The sequence below is a fragment of the Carettochelys insculpta genome, chromosome 16 (assembly GCF_033958435.1).
Source record: "Carettochelys insculpta isolate YL-2023 chromosome 16, ASM3395843v1, whole genome shotgun sequence".
NCBI lineage: Eukaryota > Metazoa > Chordata > Testudines > Carettochelyidae > Carettochelys > Carettochelys insculpta.
In genome coordinates, this window is record NC_134152.1 from 14,626,480 (window position 1) to 14,645,297 (window position 18,818).

Below are 18,818 nucleotides of genomic sequence, written 5' to 3' on the forward strand. Positions count from 1 at the left end.
GAATATGACATAACTAAATTACGCTTTATGCAAACTACTTTATATAACATTTTAAAAACTGTTATCTGGTGAATGTGTACACTCTGTTTGTGGGCATGTATGATTCTTCTTTGAGTGGTCCCCGTGGGTGCTCCACAATAGGTGTCGGGCTCTCCCGGCGCCACAGATCGGAATTCTTCTAGCAGTTTCTATTGGATTGCGCATGTGCCAATGCGCACTGCTCCCTTGCACGCCCCCGGCCATGTGCGCAATCCGGTCCCCGCCAGTTCCTTCTCAACCGCCATCGGCTGCAGACGGAATCTGCTCAGGCTAAAGCCAGAGTCAGATAAGATAGTTGTTTTTACGTGTAGTTTGTTTGTTTTGTCACTAAAAAAAAAAAAGAGAGAGAGAGAAAGAGAATATCAGCTAGCAGAAAGAAGAGGAATGAAGGAGAGAGGGGCGGACAAGAAGGCCAGTTAATCCGTCCGCTGCCCCGCAGGCCAGTGATTGTTATTTGGGGTAAAAAGGCACTGATTATGGGCTAAGTACCCTATTAACAGTAAAGACTCACCGCGATGGCCTCCTCGGGGTTTAAGAAGTGTGAGTCATGCTGCAAAGCTATGCCGGCCTCCGATGGGCATAGTGAATGCATTCACTGCCTAGGGGAATCACACGTTACCCAGAAGTGTTCTCACTGTGCTAAGCTTACAGCCAGGGCCAGGAAAGACAGAGAGATGAGGCTCAAAATGCTCTTGTTTGATAAAGCTCTCCAGCCGGAACCGCCGGAGAAGCCTCACGCAGAAGGGCCCTCTGGGTTGCATAAGAGGAAGGCAGCCTCTTTGACCCCCTCAGTGCAGAAGAGGAGGAAACTCTCCCTAGCTCGATCCTTGCTGGCAGGCCCAGCGGGCAGGATGAGCAGAACGCAGAGTCCCCAGCCGCGAGCTCATGAAAGCGGCAGCGCAGCAGCACATGTGGCAGAGGCTGAGCCTCCGATTACACAACAGACGGCATGCAAGGTGCCGCGAGCGCCAGCGAGGCAAGCGCCGGAATTGGTGGTGCCGACGCAGGCAGCACCGGCCCCCGCGGCACCGACAGCGCAGGGGCACCCGGCACGGAGCCTACCGGTGCCAGAGGAAGCTACCCGCGCGGCACCGCAGCTGACTGTGCCAAGCGCAGCGCCGACAACGGGGCTGAGATCCCCAGCACGGGAAGGGGCAGCACCCATCCTGCAGGGGAGGGGCAAGGCAAAAGCAAAAGCTCGGCACTGCAGTCCATCTCCAGACAGGGCTGTGGTGCCCTTATCACCTAGCCCTCCCCCGGAGATACACACGCCACACCGGCGGGCTGTGACTCCACCGGCTTATCTAGGACCTCCCTCTCCGTTCCTGCAACCAATTTCACCGTGGCTTGGGCCACCTTCACCATTTCTGGGCACGGATCCCCTTGAGTACTATCACAAACCAGCTTCACCACTATCTATGTCGTCGCGGAGGTCCCGCTCTCCCAGACATCATGGGTACACTCTCCGATCGTGGTCCAGGTCTCCATCACCGGGCCCTTGCCCATGCTACTATGGTCGTCCTCATCATGCTGAACACAGACACCGCAGGTCTAGATCCAGGGGCAGGTCCTCCCCTGCTTCTCAACACCCCCGTGTACACTCTCGCTCTGGGACGGGAACACAGTTGTCTCAGGGGGAGTTAGGTCCAGAATCCCAGGACCTTCCTTCACAATCCTCCAGGGAGCAAGTATATCATTGACCACGGGAACCAGAGGATTTGAAGGAAGTTTACCCCAGTGGTTCCTCCCCATCCTCCCCAGATGAGGCCATGGACCCTGGGGATGTCTCCCCCCCCCGACCCCCGGATGACCTTAAACAATTCCAGGAACTGTTCAAAAGGGTAGCTTTCACACAGGACGTTCAAATAGCAGAGGTGCAGGAGAAGCATCATAAACTCCTGAAAAATTTGAGACCCCCGGCTTCATCCAAAATTGCTATCCCGCTGGACGAAGCCATTATGGAGTCAGCCACTAACATATGGCAGACCCCGGCCTCTATTCCGCCTACGAACAAGAGAGCGGATAAGAAGTACTTCGTCCCAGCCAAGAGCATGGAGTTCCTCTTTAGTCACCCACAGCCAAATTCTTTGGTGGTCGAATCGTCCCAGCAGAGGTCAAAGGCGTCTCAGTACAAATCGGGGGGATCGGATAAAGATGCTAAGAAGCTAGAGCTGTTTGGCAGGAAGGTGTATGCCTCCTCTACCCTGTTATTGAGAGTGGCAAATTACGCAGCACACCTATCAAACCACAACTTTGACAATTACTCCAGACTTACTCCCCTCATGGATTCACTCCCGGAAGACAAGAAGCCGGTGTTAAGGGCGATTGTTCTTGAGGGCTATGCAGCGTCACGGACGGGAGTCCAGATTGCCCTGGACGTGGCGGACACAGCGGCACGTTCAACAGCTACAGCAGTGGTCATGCGCAGGGAATCCTGGCTCCAGACGTCTGGTATTCCCAGGGACCTGCAAGCAAAGATCGTGGCTCTTCCCTTTGATAAACAAAAGCTGTTTGCAGACTCAACCGACTCGGTCCTCCACGCCAACAAGGACTCAAGGGCCACACTTAGAACCTTGGGCATTTATACTCCCCCATACAAGAAGAAGAAATTTTATCCTCAGTAAAGACGCTATGCGTACCAACCACAGCGTGCTCAATATCAGCGAGGCTACGACCAAGGGCGCCATCAACAGCAGCAGCAGTACAGAACTCCCAGGCGATGTTCTCAACAAAGCTGTACACCCTCGGGGCAGGCCCAAAGACAACAAGTTTGACGGGTATGTCGGGGGCTGCACTATCAACACCATCGCTCAATGCCACTCTCATCTCATGTTCCATCATCGCCTCAAACCGTTCCACTCCCAATGGCAAAAGATCACCACGGACAGATGGGTGCTAGAGATTATAGCCACAGGTTACACGATCCCCTTCCAGTCACTTCCACAGACGAAGCCTCCCGCCAGGCCTCATCTCAGAGACGCTGCCCATGAGGCGAGGCTCAAGCAGGAGGTGGATCACCTTATGTTCATAGGGGCGGTGGAAAGAGTGCCAGAGCAGTTCCAGGGGAAAGGTTTTTGTTCACGCTACTTCCTAACAGAGAAGAAAACAGGAGGCTGGAGGCCGATCTTGGATCTACGGGGCCTCGACCGTCACTTGTGCAAGCAACGCTTTCAGATGATCATAGTTGCCTCCATACTTACAGCACTGGACGATGGAGACTGGTTTGCAGCCCTCGACTTACAAGATGCTTACTTTCATAGAACAATCCACCCAGCACACAGACGCTTCCTCCACTTCACGGTCGGCAGGGAACATTTCCAGTACAGGGTTCTTCCGTTCGGCCTATCCTCGGCTCCCAGAGTTTTTACCAAAACCCTGGCAGTGGTATCAGCCTACCTGCACAGACGGGGCGTGTTTATTTTCCCATATTTGGACGACTGCCTGCTGAAAGGGGCCTCAAAGGCAGAGGTCTTATGCATGATACGCATCACCGCGGACACGTTTACTTCGCTGGGCCTAGTTATCAACCTCGCAAAGTCAAAGACCAAACCCACGCAAGACAGAGTTCATAGGGGCACGCATAAACTCTATCACAGCAAGAGTATACCTGCCCGACGCCCGCTTCCGCGCCATCTGCTCACTTGACAAGTCATGACGTACAGCCCCACGGTGCCGGTCCTAACATGCCTACAGCTGTTGGGCCACATGACGGCAGCAACGTTTGTGGTACAGAATGCCAGGTTACACATGCGAATCCTTCAGCATTGGCTGGCAAGTGTTTACAAACCAGCATCCCATACTGTCCACAAGGTAGTGTCACCCACGACAGAGGTGTGCAGATCCCTAGCGTGGTGGGAAAATCCCAAGAATCTGCTAGTGGGGGTGCCTTTTCACCAACCACAAATTTCTATTTTTCTTACTACCGACGCCTCCCACATAGGATGGGGAGCGCACATTGGCATCAAGGTGACGCAAGGGCTATGGTCCCCTGTGGAACAGACACTGCACATAAACATACTGGAGCTCAGAGCAGCGTTCAACGCGTGCAGACATTTTCAACATTACCTGCATGGCAAAGTAGTTGGGATCAATACCGACAATACCTCCACTGTGTTCTACATCAATCGACAAGGAGGGGCACGGTCCCGTGCACTATGTGCGGAAGCAGTCCGATTGTGGAACTGGTGCATCGCCAACAACATAACGTTGAAAGCCTCGTACTTGCCGGGCGCTCACAACGTGAAGGCAGATCAGCTGAGCAGGCGCTTCGCACTCACGCACGAATGGCAGATCCACTCCGACCTGCTACAGCGCATATTTCATACATGGGGGTTTCCCCAAGTCAATTTGTTTGCCACCCAGTACAACAAGAAGTGTCCCCAGTACTGCTCCAGAGCAGGAATAGGGCGGGGGTCCCTGGGGGACGCATTCATGATTTCATGGAAGGACCCTCTACTTTACGCGTTTCCCCTCACAACGCTTATCCACAAGGTTCTGCAGAAAGCCAGAAGGGAGAGAGCTCACGTGATACTCATAGTCCCAACTTGGGACTGGCAACAATGGTTTCTCTTGCTTCTGCGCATGTCGGATCGCCCACCACTTCCCCTACCGGTGGCGCCGGACTTACTCACTCAGGCTCAGGGGTCCATAGTGCACCCGCACCCTCAGGGTCTGCGTCTACAAGCATGGTTAATCCATGGCTCAGCGCCTTAGAGAGCACGTGTACAGAGGGAGTACAACAAGTCCTGGAGTGTAGCCAAAGGACCTCCACCAGGAGGACTTATGAACAGAAATGGACTCGATTTACAGCCTGGTGTTCCACCAAGCAGTTAGCTCCCCTTGACGTTCCTATAACCATAATACTAGAATACCTATTGGACCTCAAACGAGATGGGCTTTCTCTATCCTCACTAAAGGTCCACCTCGCTGCTATATCAGCTTCTCGGCATACAGAGGAAGGACCCACTGTATTTGCCCACCCTATCGTCACAAGGTTCTTGAAGGGGCTGGTAAACCTGTACCCTCCTCGAAAACCACTTCCACCGTCGTGGAGTTTGGACTTGGTGCTCAGCACGCTATCGGGACCACCCTTCGAACCATTAGCCATGGTACCCCTCCAACTCCTTACGATGAAAACAACTTTCCTCCTTGCGATTACATCAGCCCGCAGGGTGAGCGAGCTCGCAGCAGTGATGGCAACGCCGCCCTGCACAGTATTCTCAAAGGAGGCAGTAACCTTACGGTTACACCCAGCCTTCGTTCCAGAAAGTTTCCTCGGAGTTCCATCTTAACGAACCAATAGTTTTACCCTCGTTTTACCCGAAGCCTCACAGCTCCAGCAAGGAGGCGCGCCTACATCTCCTAGATGTGAGAAGGGCGTTGGCCTTTTACATAGAGAGAAATAAGTCCTTCCGGAAAACGGACAGGCTTCTGGTCTCTCTTGCTCCCAGGTCAAAAGGGGAAGGCCTCTCTTCACAGAGAATTTCAAAGCACATTGTGTCCTGTATAAAAATGTGCTACGAGCTTCAAAAGACCCCTTTGCTGGCCCCACCTAGGGCTCACTCCACCAGGGCGGTGGCGGCATCAACAGCCTTCTTCAAGGGCATCGCGTTAAAAGACATCTGTAGAGTGGTGACCTGGTCATCCTACGACACCTTCGCCAAGCATTATGCCCTGCATCGGGTATTCGAGGAGGATACCCGTCTGTCGACAGCAGTCCTCTCGGGGGCAAGTTGCACATGAATCGATTACTCACCTCTTTACTTGGGTTACTGCTGGGTGGTCACCTATTGTGGAGCACCCACGGGGACCACTCGAAGAAGAAAGAGAAGTTACTCACCTGTAGTAACAATGGTTCTTCGAGATGTGTCCCCGTGGGTGCTCCACCACCCGCCCATCCTCTCCGCTTCGGAATCTCTGTCTGATGTTTTTCAGGAGCATCCGAGGCGGTTGGTCAAGGAACTGGTGGGGACCGGATCACGCACATGGCCGGGGGCGCGCAAGGGAGCGGTGTGCGTCGGCGCATGCGCGATCCAATAGAAACTGCTAGAAGAATTCTGATCTGCGGCGCCGGGCGAGCCCGACACCTATTGTGGAGCACCCACGGGGACACATCTCGAAGAACCATCGTTACTACAGGTGAGTAACTTCTCTTTCCTGTGGCTGTGTCCGCACTCCCAAATCTTGTTGACAAAACTTATGTCAACACCCAAAAGTAGACAAAACAAAAATTGCCAGAAGGTATTCACACTTGCTCCCTCTCTCAGCAGATCATGTCTACATTGGGGGCACCATCACTGACAGTGTGAGCAATGCACTGTGGGTATGTGTCCCCCAGTGCAGTGTGGTGGGAAGGCAGAGCTTATCCCTGCACATCTTGGGATTCCCTCAGGGTTATCCCACAGCCTCTTCAACAGTGGGAGCAGCATCATGACTTTAGCTCTGTGAACTCTCCCTGCTTAGGAATCTCAAAACAGCAGTCTGTCCCCATCCCCCTGCAGCAGCAGTCTGCCTGGGCTGAGGAACAATCCAAGGATTTGTTCTTTGTGTTTGCTGACAAAACAAAGAGCATTTGCTTACACTGGCTCTTTGTCAACAATAAAAAGCGGGGAAAAGAGAAAAAGTCTCTCTGAAAGGTGGAAGCGGGTCTTTGCCCACAAAAGCTTATGCTCCAAAATATCTGTTAGTCTATAAGATGCCAAGGGACTTCTTGTTGTTTTTGAAGATACAAACTAAGTCGGCTACCTCTCTGATACTCTGGAAGGTGGATAGTGACAGAGAGATAGCTGTGTTTGTCTGTATTCTATCAAAACAAAAAAACAGTCAAATAGCATTTTAAAGGCTAACAAAATAATTTATTAGGTGATGAGCTTTCATGGGACAGACCCACTTCTTCAGATCGTAGCCTTACCAAAACAGACTCAATATATAAAGCACAGAGGTCCAAAAAGTTCCAGTCCTGGAACTTTTCCTTGCAACAAGCCCCGCTGCCAACTTTGTCCACATATCTATTCTGGAGATACCCTCACTGGACCTAACCATGTTATTCACAGAATCACAGGCACATTCTCCTGTTGCTCAGCTGAAGTCATATATGCCATCATGTGCCAACAATGCCCACATGCTGTGTATATTGGAGAGACTTCACTCTTCAACAAAGAATGAATGGACACAAAACAGACATCAAAAAACTCGTAGCTCACAAACCTGTCAGCCACTTTAATGGAGTGGGCCATTCTGTTAATGATCTGAAAGTCTGTGTTTTACTGAAAAGGAACTTTAACAACTGTTTAGAGAGAGAGAGAGTGCTCAGAACTCTAATTTATATTCAAATTCGACCCATTAACGTGGTTTGAACTGGGACAGTTCAATTACCTGGCCCATTATAAGGACTCTTTTACATACTTTGTTTTATCTAACTCTTGACTTCCCCACCCCACATCCTCCTCATGCCACCCCTCTGCTCTTCTGATTTGCCAACCTTGATAACAATTTTTCCAATTTATCAACCTTGATAATTTTTGGACCTCTGAAGAAGTGGGTCTATCCCATGAAAGCTCATCACCTAATAAATTATTTTGTTAGTCTTTAAAGTGCTACTTGACTGCTTTTTTGTTCAGAGGGTGGGTTTTTTGTCACCAAAAATGGGTGTTTCTCCCAACAGAAGTGGCATTGAAGTGTAAATATTCTCACCCTTTTGTCACCAAATGACAGTTTTTTGGGGGGAAAAACTCAGTAGTGTAGACATACCATTTTTTTGAAGTTAAACATAGAAACCATAAACCTGTGTATTGATCTATAACAGCAACGAAGGGTCCTGTGACACCTTATAGATTAACAGAAAAGTTTTGAGCATGAGCTTTCGTGAGCACAGACTCACTTCATCAGATGCTGGTCATGGAACTTCGGTGATTTCCATGACCAGCATCTGATGAAGTGAGTCTGTGCTTATGAAAGCTCATGCTCAAAACTTTTCTGTTAGTCTATAAGGTGCCACAGAACCCTTTGTTGCTGTTACAGATCCAGACTAACACGGCTACCCTTCCGATGTATTGATCTAGACATTCTGTGTGAGGGCCATTAGTGGTACTTAAGGAACTTCATGGTCCAGTATTTGAAACAATGATTCGTGAATAGTCTTGCTTTTCCTGTAAGTCTTGGCTATGGTTAGCCTTAAAAAAGAAGTGTATGTTCCCTGTGACCAGTTGGATCACGAAGGTCACCTTGGGGCTGACACCCAGTGTGCTGATCATACCTCTATGCCTGCCTACATGCCCTCTGGGGCACCCCACCACTCTGTCCTTGTAGGCCACAAGCCCCAGTCTCCCCTTGCAAAGGCACAGAGTTTGGATAATAGTCCTCCCCGCATCCCAGCAGAGCAACACAGACTGTGAACCAGCTCAGCTATAGGTCCTTCACAACCACCCTTGAAAGTGACCAAAACCCCAAATAAATTTTACACAGAGAAAGCTCATAAGATTTGCTCTTTATCCATGAAAGAGAGATGGGGACAGATGTGGTTCCCCACTCCCACCCTAGGTAACAATTATTTATAGTGGATTTGATAATAAACACAAGTGATTTTGTTATGTATAAAAGCATGATTTAAATCATCTGCCTGTTATCACGTGCAAAATAAGCTCGAGAATGCACCATTGGAATTGCACTAGCAAGGAATCTGACAAAGCGGGTCTTTGCCCATGGAAGCTTACGCTCCAAAATCTCTGTTAGTCTATAATGTGGCACAGGACTTCTTGTTGTTTTAGTTAGGAATGTGACTTAAAAACCTCTAGGGAAGGAGATTCTACTACATTTCTAGGTAATGCATTCCAGTGCTTCACCACCCTCCTACTGAAATTGTTTTTCCAAATATCCAACCTCAACCTCCCTCACTGTGACGTGAGACATTTTCCTCCTTGTTCTGTCATCTGTCACTAAGGAGAACAGCCTCTCTCTATTCTCTTTGTAGCTCCCCTTCAGGAAGTTGAAGACTGCTATCAAATCACATCTCACTCTTGTCTTCTGCAAACTAAGTAAGCCCAAATCCCTTGGGGTGTGCCTGTACTTCTGGGAAGATCGACCTGGTCAGGGTTGATCTTCTGTAGTTCGGTTTTGCACGTCTGGTAAAGACATGCAGAGTAGATCTATGGAGTTGGCAGTCAATGCCTGTACTCCACCCTCATGTCAATTTTCCTTAGTTAGGTCAGTCAAGTAAATCAATTTCCGATACATCGATTCTAGTTTTGCGATTGCCGTAGCTAGAATTGTGTGTGTGAAATTGACTCATTTTTCTAGCAGGGACTAAGCCTCAGCCGTTCCTGTTAGGGCATGTGCTCCAGCCCACAAATTATTTTGGTTGCCTCCAGTAGATCATCTCCAACATGTCATGTAAGAGAGGAGTAGATTCTAAAGCTCCAGGCTGAGCCATCGCACCAGTAGGATGAGATAGGGCTGCCAGCCCACGTCCCACACTTTTGGGGGCCCCGTGGTAGCTGTCGCACCCATGCTATGGGTAGGAGGAGGAAGATTACCTGGAGCAGGGGGAGACAGCAATGGCAGCAGCCACAGGGTATCTCCTCCTCCCTTACCTCCCACCTGTCTTTACCACGCAGCACTTAGCCACACCCTCCTGGCCCACCGAGTCCCACTTCTCCATGGGTGGCTGGCAGTGTGGGAGGAGGAGGAGAAGAGAGTTTGTGGGGAGGCAACCTCTTGTGGCGGTGGCTGCTGCCGCTGCCCATCTCCCAAGCCCTCCTCCAGGTAATCCCCAGCCAGGCTGGTCTGGGAGGGAGTCAGGAGTTATGATGGGGGTAAAGTGGATGAAGAGCAGGGGTTGCCCAGAACTCTGTGCCTAGAGCACTAGGAGTGTGATTGCCCTGTGTCCATCCACTCCCCTCAGCATGGCCTTGGCTCCAAGGTTCTGGGTGTAGGATATTTTGAGTCTTAATCTCACAAATAGCTTTCTGGAACCATTTTCAGTGCTTCTCACTTCTGGAAGTGCTGCTTCTGAAATTTATTCTCATAGAAGCAATGCATTGACTTGCACTGAATTTTAGAAACCATAGCATCCTGCCAGGAAGCATCCCTTCTAGGAGTAAAACAAAAAAGCAGTCCTGTAGCACTTTAAACACTAAGGACTGCAGGACTGCTTTTTTGTGTGTGTGAAGAAACAGACTAACATGGCTACCTGTCTGTGACTATTCACCTTCTAAGAGTAGTAATTCCAGGAAAAAGATCACTACAGAAGTCTTTTCTCAGAGCTGATTCACATAAGAGTAAGTTTACAGGATATCTGCAATTTGTTTATATTACACCTGGTTGATCTCTATTTAAGATTGTGATCTTAAGTAAGTTTCATTCCATTCCTATTGGTAAAGTTTGATATAAAATGTTTAAGGAGTTAGGAAACCATGCTGACACACATGTAATGGTTATTGCTGTTTTAAAACTAAATTTGAAGGGCTATTGTCCATAATCATTTGTAGTAGTACCCAGAGGCACTGAGACCTCATCTGGGGTGAGTGAAGTTTCTGCTCTACAACCTCAGCTGAAAGCCAGCTGGTCTTTAGCTCATGTGGTAGAGTGCAGGGCTTTAGACCCTATGCTTACAGGTTCTATCCCGGGGCCGGCAATCCAGGTTTCTTGGAGCTACACATTCATAAAGAGAGAGAGTCCAGGGTTTGGGTTTTTTTGCAACTTTGTGTAAACTAGAAATCTTACATCTGTCTTCTTATAGCTCTTATCTAGAATTTCAGTGTATGAGGTAAAACTTTCAGTTCATTTTCCAAACTGTTCTCATTGCCAGAGACAAAGATTTTTAAAAACATGGAACCCAATTAGTGTGTTCTGGAAAAGTAAACATTCAGTGCAGTAGACTTCTGGCCTTATAATAGCAAGTAAATGTGTAATAAAGACACATTTGAAAAAAGTCTTTTTAAACTGTATAGTTAGTAGGCAATTAACTATTAAGAACTAAAAAGTTTTTGCCTTTCACATGGGAATTGCATTAAAAAAAGGAAACTACTTTAACAAAGTGTTATACTCAGGCTGTGTCTAGACTGCAGGGACTGTTCTGTCAAGAAAGGTTTTTCTGGTCCCCACGAGACCAAATGTCAGAAAAAAACCCTCTTTCGAGACATCCCTTCTTTCATGTGGAACGAGGTGTACAGGGATGTCAACATGATGCTCCCAACCTGCAGAACTCTTCTGGGAGATCTGCAGTCTGGATGCGCACACTGTCAAGAGAAGTTTTGTTGACAGAAGCCTGTAGTCTAGACATAGCCACAATTACCAATTTGGTATCAAAACATTCTTTGCAAAATTACCAAAAGAAGAAGAAAGCACAGAAATGTGTTACATATTTTTTAATATGCATTCACAAAGCTGCTTACATCAGATAGAACCATGGTATTTTTCTGCACTTGGAGTGGACAGTGATTATTTACCTAATTTGCTCTGAATAAATGAAGATTTTTCCAGCTCTTAATGTTTCTGGGTACACTGATAGCTAATGTATGACATACACTTTTAAAGTGATAGCAACCTTTAAGTCCCTGTGTAGAAAATTGTGGGATTAGATATAGTTCTTGCGATATCTTTGTACTTTTGAAGTAAAAAAACAGAAATTGTGTGTTGGAAGAAAGGAAAGTCCTCATAAGGAAAGAGCAAGCAGTACAGTCAAAGCAAGTCACATATATTGCTAGCATGTGCTCTTCCCTGAAGTAACATGCTGATGTGAATAGTTGCTGTGCATAGGATGAAAACACTGGGATCCTGTAGAAAAGCAATGCATGCCCTTGTACTGACACCTTCTGTATTCCTTCTGTTTGTGGTTCAGCAACCTGACTGTGGTGTTTCAATTCTTTTATGCCAGTAATCCCCTCTGTTCTATTAACTAGGTACAATAATATATGTAACTAAAATTTCTTTTCCAGAACCCTACCTATGTGCTAAGCAGTATCTCTCTTAACTGCTGGTTGTCCCTTGAAATTTCTTTAAAATATATACCTTGGGTTTGTTAAAATCCAAGTGCAATCAGTAATCAGTGCAATCAGTGTAATGTCTTTGAGTAGAAATATTGGATTGTCCAAAATATTGTCCTCCTCACAAGAGAACACAGGCTATCATGTAATTTATTCTTGCTGAGGGATCAGAATATTATTATCACACCAACATTACTAAAAAATTGCATATGTTGAATATTTTAGTGTCTTGACAGATTACAGTTTAAGAGCCTACCAATCCTGCCTTAGTGTAACTTCTGTGGGAGATCAGCTGGGGTCAGAATTCCTGGATCTAGCCCTAAATAGCATAAATACATCTCCAGCTGTGTGGATAACAAAATAATATTTTAACTGGCTTTGAAGGAGCACTAAATACACACACATATGCACTCTCCCCCCGCACCCAAGGCATTTTCCAAACTTACGAAGTTCTTGATGTGACTTAAGATAGCACTCAGAATACCAGCAGTTATGAATGTCTCTGTCACTTATTCTTGTTGATATGCTAATATTAATCCTTTGTGTCCATTCCAGTTTCCCTTCTCTGTTTCATTGTTAAAACCTTTGTATGATATATCACTGTGTTTTCCTCTAGTAAGGTCTGGCAGGAAAGGACGACGGCGGGTGTTTAGTCTGTCGGAGGCTGACAGTCACGGTGGACACTGGGTTTAGGTCTTCAAGCAGCAGCTGCAACCGCAACTCGTGCAAAATCCATGAAGGCAGGTTCCTCCATAAGATTTCAAAAGGCCACAACATTTAATAGAGCATAGTCGTTATCTATTTCCATACTAACAAAATGACTGAGTACTATTGGTTTCTCGTGTTGGTTTTCCTTGGTTATCTTTCTACAAAAATTAATTCATCTCCTTGCCTGGAAAAGGTGCATCAAACCCCAGCTTTAAGGCAGCCATGTCCCCAGTGGAATTCAGTAAGCAGGGGTTTCTAAGTCAGTATGAATGCAAACAGCTAGCCAACAGCAGGATTTCTAGCCTGTATCTCAGCTGGAAAAGAGAAACATTCAACTTAAGTCTGTCCAGGATTTGACCTGTCAAATTTTCTGTTCCTACAAAAATCCTTAGAACCTAGTCAGATGTTGTTATGGAATTATTTTTTCTGGTTTTGCTCCAATCAGGCAATTAAACATAGAATAGGAGAAAGTGGGAAAATTAGTCTCAGGACATTACTGAAATGTTCAAGGTAGTAACTGTTTTTACTTGGAAAAGGAGACTAGTCTGATCTATTTTTATAGCAGTGGCACGAAATTAGAAAAAAATACCTATTTTGTTGGATGATATATAAACAACTTCCCTTATTTTTTTGTCGATTTATTAATAGTCTTCTCACTTAGTTTCCTAGTTGCATTTTAGTTTTTTATCCCTTTTGTAGTGTTGCTGTAATGTTTAAATCTTAGATTTTCCGTTAGATCCCCACTCCCTCCATGTCTGACTTTTGCTTGCTCTGCTTCTTTCTGCCTCCTTTTTCCAAATTACTCCTTCATTTGTGTAAAATCAATGTAGGTGTTAGTCTGCAATTGCTGAGCAAATTCAGGAGGTGCTGTGCACCTTCACTTATCACTGAAGTTAGTGGGAGTTAAGGGCAATTGCAGGATCCTAGCACTTATTTTGCAACCTCTAATCAGAAATTATTTAACGGCATGAGGAAGATGTCTTTTTCCGATATCTTTTTTCAAATGTTCATTTCCCACCTACCCTGGAACACTTTTGTTTCTAGGAGTTACTGCACAGCCTAGGAACTAGAGAAATTTTTAAGATAAAAAGAAACACCTGCACCTTTTTTGTTCAAAAATCAAACTTACCTGTTACATTTGGGAAAAGTTTGTTGGAGAGGGAGAAATGCCAGCATAACATGGGAGGATTCTGTTCTCTCAGGTCACCAGCTGCTTTGTTAGTCTCACTTGCATCTCAATGCCTTACTGATTTGATGGAGGCTTGAAATCCAGGAATGACAGTCCTGTGAAATATCTCCAGAGAAGCAGAATATTCCCCCTTTAGAGCATTTTCCACTGTGGATAGAGCAGGAATTCCCACAGCTTTAGAGATGGTATGTGTTCTTGCAAATGTCCAGCCAGTGTCATAGACTCTAGAATTTTGGCTCTATTATAAATAGGCCTTGAAACTTTCCGATGCTTTTCTGATCTGAACTCAAACTCCAAACTTTTTGTAGTTGGTGAATAATACATTCTCTCCTTGATAGAATGATGCTGAAGGGCAATAGCTCTGTTAATGCCCATGGAGACCACACATAGAAATCCATTTGCATCAAGATAATACTTCAATATCCATCATACACACTTTGGATAACACACATTTCCAGTAAAACAAAACAGCAGAAATGTAGCACTTTAAAAACTAACAAAATGATTTATTCGGTGATGAGCTTTTGTGGGACAGACCCACTTCATCAGATCAGTCACATTTCCAGTACAGACTGGCATCTTGTAAGTACAGAGGTCCAAAAAAAAACCTGACCAATCAAGTACGTGGGACTGAAGGAGGAGGGGTGAAGGTGGGGGATGTTAGGTGTCTTGTCTGAGATAATTACAAGCATCAAAGGAATGGAAGCAGTCCTTGTAATGCATGAAGTAACTGTTGTCTCTGTTTATGCCAAGTGTTAATGTGTCGAATTTGAATATAAATTCCAGTTCACAACTTTCTCTGTGTAATCTGTTTTTTAAAGACTCTTTGTTCTAACACACAATATCTCAGGTCTTTAAGAGAATGGCCCACTCCATTGAAGTGTTCACTGACCGGCTTATGTGTATTGAGACTCCTGATATCTGCTCTGTGTCCATTCATTGTTTGGTGAAGAGTTTGTCCAGTCTGTCCAACTTACATTGTAGGCACATAATGGTATGTATAATATTGATTGAAGTGTGCGAGAATATGCCCTTTATCTTGTAACTAACATGGTTAGGTCCAGTGATGGTATCCCCAGAATAAATAAAATATGTGGACAGAATTGGAAGTGGGGTTTGTTGCAAGGAAAAATTCCAGGATTAGTATTACTGTGGTGTAGTCTGTGCTTGCTAGTCAGAATCTTTCTTAGGTTCAGAGGTTGTCCATGGGAGAGGACAAGCCTGTCACCTATGGCCTTCTGGAGTGTAGCATCAGGACCTAGAATAGGTTGTAGGTTTTTAATACTGCATTGCAGGGGTTTGAGCTGCAGGCTATATATAGGTGATGACAAGTGGTGTTCTGTTATTGATCTTCTTGGGCCTGTCTCAAAGAAGCTAGTTTCTGGGTTTTCATCTGGCCCTGTAAATCTGTTTTTTACTTCTCTCAGTCAGTAATTAAGTTATAAATGCATGATAGAGGTCTTGAAGTTTTCGGTCTCTGTCAGTAGGATCAGAGCAGATGTGATTGCATCTAAGGGCTTGACTATAAACGATGGATTGTGTGGTGTGAGCTGGATGGAAACTGGAGGCATGTAGGTAAGTGCAGCAGTCAGTGGGAAACCTTCCTGACAATTCCATCCTTACCACTATGGATGTAGAGGCTGTACATTGGACAGACTGGGCAAACTCTTCACCAAACAATGAATGGACACAGAGCAGATATCAGGAGTCTCAATACACATAAGCTGGTCAGTGAACACTTCAATGGAGTGGGCCATTTTCTTAAAGACCTGAGATTTTGTGTCTTAGAACAGAGACTTTAAAAAACAGATTACGTAGAGAAAGTTGTGAACTGGAGTTCATATTCAAATTCGACACATTAACACTTGGTATGAACAGAGACAACAAATATCTTACTCATTACAAGGACTGCTTCCCTTCCTTTGATGCTTGTAATTATCTTAGACAAGACACTTAACATCCCGCACCCATCATCCCCCTCCTTCAGTCCTATTACTTGATTGGTCAGGTGTTTTTTTGGACCTCTGTATTTATAGATGCCAGTCTGTACTGGAAATGCGATTGATCTGATGAAGTGGGTCTGTCCCTCAAAAGCTCATCACCGACCAATCATTTTGTTAAACTGCTGCATTTCTGCTGCTTTGTTTTGTTAGAACACAGACTAACAAGGCTACCTCTCTGTTACTGTCACACATTTCCAGTGTCAGTTGGTCCCTTGTCTCTGTTTCCCTGGATCCATAATTGAGTTGCCTGATAATGTTCATGTGATTTTTTTTTCTCACCTTTAAAATATTTTATAGCTGGTAAGGAGGAGTTTTTTAAATTAGGCACAGATCTTACCTTTAAAGTTGATGTAAGTTACTGGCATTCACTAGAGAAACCAAATCTTTTGTCATACTGGCACTAGTTACACCATACTGCTATTTATTTTTTGCCCTTATGGGAGCTATTTTTTCACTAATACATTATCATTGGCAGGGGCTCTGCTGGGATGCAGTACTTCTGTCACTGCTACCTTTAAATATATCTATGCAGTAAAAGAAATGAGCTTCACAGAGCTACTAGTGGGTTATGGGAAGCATGTGATGAAAGAAAAATTAGTCATTAATAATAAATATAACTCAGAAAAATACAGTACAGAAGATCTCTGTTTCTGTATTTGCTATTTATGAATACTACAGCAGAAATATTTCAAGGACAAGTTGAATTTGTTCTGCTGATAGTTATGGTGCCATTTTCTAATCATTCCTTTGAGGTTGTTTTACTGTGTTGAATGGAAAATTGCATATGTTGGCCCTAGGTATTTTCCACAAATAGTTGTCAATTTTTTTTTTTTTTAAATGTAGAATACGGGATACATTTTATCATTTATTTAGGTATTATGTAAGATTGACACAGCAATGTATAATAAAAATGCTGTTTGCTTGTCCCCTTGAGGATTAAAAAGGCATTTATGATTATTCCAAAATTTGTGTGTGAGGGGATAATGGCTATAATTAAAGCAATTGGGCATCAAACTAAAATATAACCAATTTTTGAAGAGTCACAAAAGAAATATGTGCACTGCATTATCATATTTGTGTTCATTGATCAAATGCATTTACCAAAATTACTAATGTGTGTGAATAATAAATTTTAGCGAGTGTTTCCACGGTATTCAAAAGCCCACATTAGGAGTAAAAAAAATTAAAGATTTAAATGTATTTAGTCATATATCTTATATTTTTAACTATGTTAATAAATACTGCTGACATTTAAATGGCTACATTACTACAAAAAGACTTACTGATTGGATTTACTTTAAATGTTATAACTGCCTTGGAATTCAGAGAACTATAAATTCATATTCAATATTTTCTTAGCAACTCTTTCATGAAATCTTACATCATTTCCTCTGTTGTCATTTACCTCATTCTCCCCAAAACCTTTTTATAACTAAGAAGAAAAATCTGGAAGGTTATTTTGCATCAGCATTATCTTTCAAAGACTGTTAGTGGTGACACTTGGAAAAAAAGTGAGGGGTATGATTTTACTACAATTTATAAATCTTGCTTTTCTGTAATAATAATAATAATAATAATAGTAATAATAATAAATAAAGCACAAAGCTGTGGCCCATTGGCTGTCAGCAGAAGTGAAATAAAATAAAATATACATTTGTTTGGAGTCTTGTTGGCAGAAAGGTGAGAATTTTACAATGGAAGGAATAGAAACCATGTCTCTCACAGGTGACAATTCTTATCTTCATTCCATTCTAGTTTGTTTGTTTTGTGTGTGTGTGTGTGTGTGTGTGTGTGTGTGTGTGTAGTTTATAATTTCCATTCTTATAAAATTAACTAGAATTCATATTGCAACTGAAATGTCTTTTAAGGTCATTCTGGAGCGTGCACGCTCTCTCTCTCTCTCTCTCTCTCTCTCTCTCTCACACACACACACACACACACACACACACACACACACACGAATGCCTCTTGGAATTCTGTGCACTTAGGCATCTATGTTATCCCATTCGTGTTAGGACATGTCTACACTTGCCATTTAAAGTGGGAGAAGTCCCTTTTTGTGCCAAAACCATGGGAGCTCTACTCAGAAATTCACCTCAGAAGGAAAACCACCCCCCTGAGAGGCATACAGCTCTTAACAGTTCTGCCTTTGCAGTCATGTACAACTGCTGCTGTTACAGAACTTCAGCCTCAGCTGGCTATCCTGCTATTCTTGGGTGACCACTGTAGCTGGCACCTAGACATCCACCCTTCCACAGTAAAATCCCAGGAACTTTGACACTCCCCTTCCTATTTTCTTGGTCAAGTGCTCACTTACCTGGCCAGGTGACAATGCCTAACCCAGCTTGCGGCAATGCTGAGCTACTAGAGCCGGAAGAGAGGGCTATTCGGGGACCCAGGATGCCCTACAATCCCATGAGAGCTGTACTATGGGATAGCTGCTCTCAGGGCCCCACTCTCATCAGCAGTGGAAGTGCTGCATATGTAAATACTCTCTGATGCCTGTGATCCTGAGTACACAAACCAGAGCTTTTCTTTTATTGGTTCCCTGTCACTAGTGAAACAGAACGGGGAAAAACTTTGCATTAGAGAGACAGCCTTAGTTTCTGTCATCTGAAACAATGCATATTTGCCTGACCTGAGAGATTTTCTAATGTAGGACAACATTTGTAAGCCTGTTGGGGATTTCATATTAGAAATATCCATTGAAACCAAATTAGTAATTTTTCTGTCAGTTCCTAGACTTTTAAGGAAGAGTTAATAGAGAATGGTTGTTGTTAAAATGGATTCCTAGCCACCTTCATTTTGTTTGCTCTGTACTCATGAGCACAAAGGTGCAAGAGGAATAAACAGCCCCGTGTTATCTTCATTAACCAGAAGGTTCTGTAGAATTATTTT

General features: G+C 44.7%; 1 protein-coding gene across 4 annotated transcripts in view; it reads left to right on the forward strand.

Moving 5' to 3' along the window:
* Positions 1–18,818, forward strand: part of CLEC16A (C-type lectin domain containing 16A) — a 247,372-nt gene that overhangs the window by 223,686 nt on the left and 4,868 nt on the right. Inside the window, exon 23 of one of the 4 annotated variants that reach the window (XM_075010592.1) lies at positions 12,641–12,760. The exons of 2 other annotated variants lie outside the window; for them this stretch is intronic. In XM_075010592.1, coding sequence (XP_074866693.1) covers positions 12,641–12,760 — 120 coding nt within the window. Of the gene's footprint in view, positions 1–12,636; positions 12,761–18,818 lie in introns of all 4 variants that reach the window. One more of the 4 variants, XM_075010590.1, reaches the window with a different exon arrangement.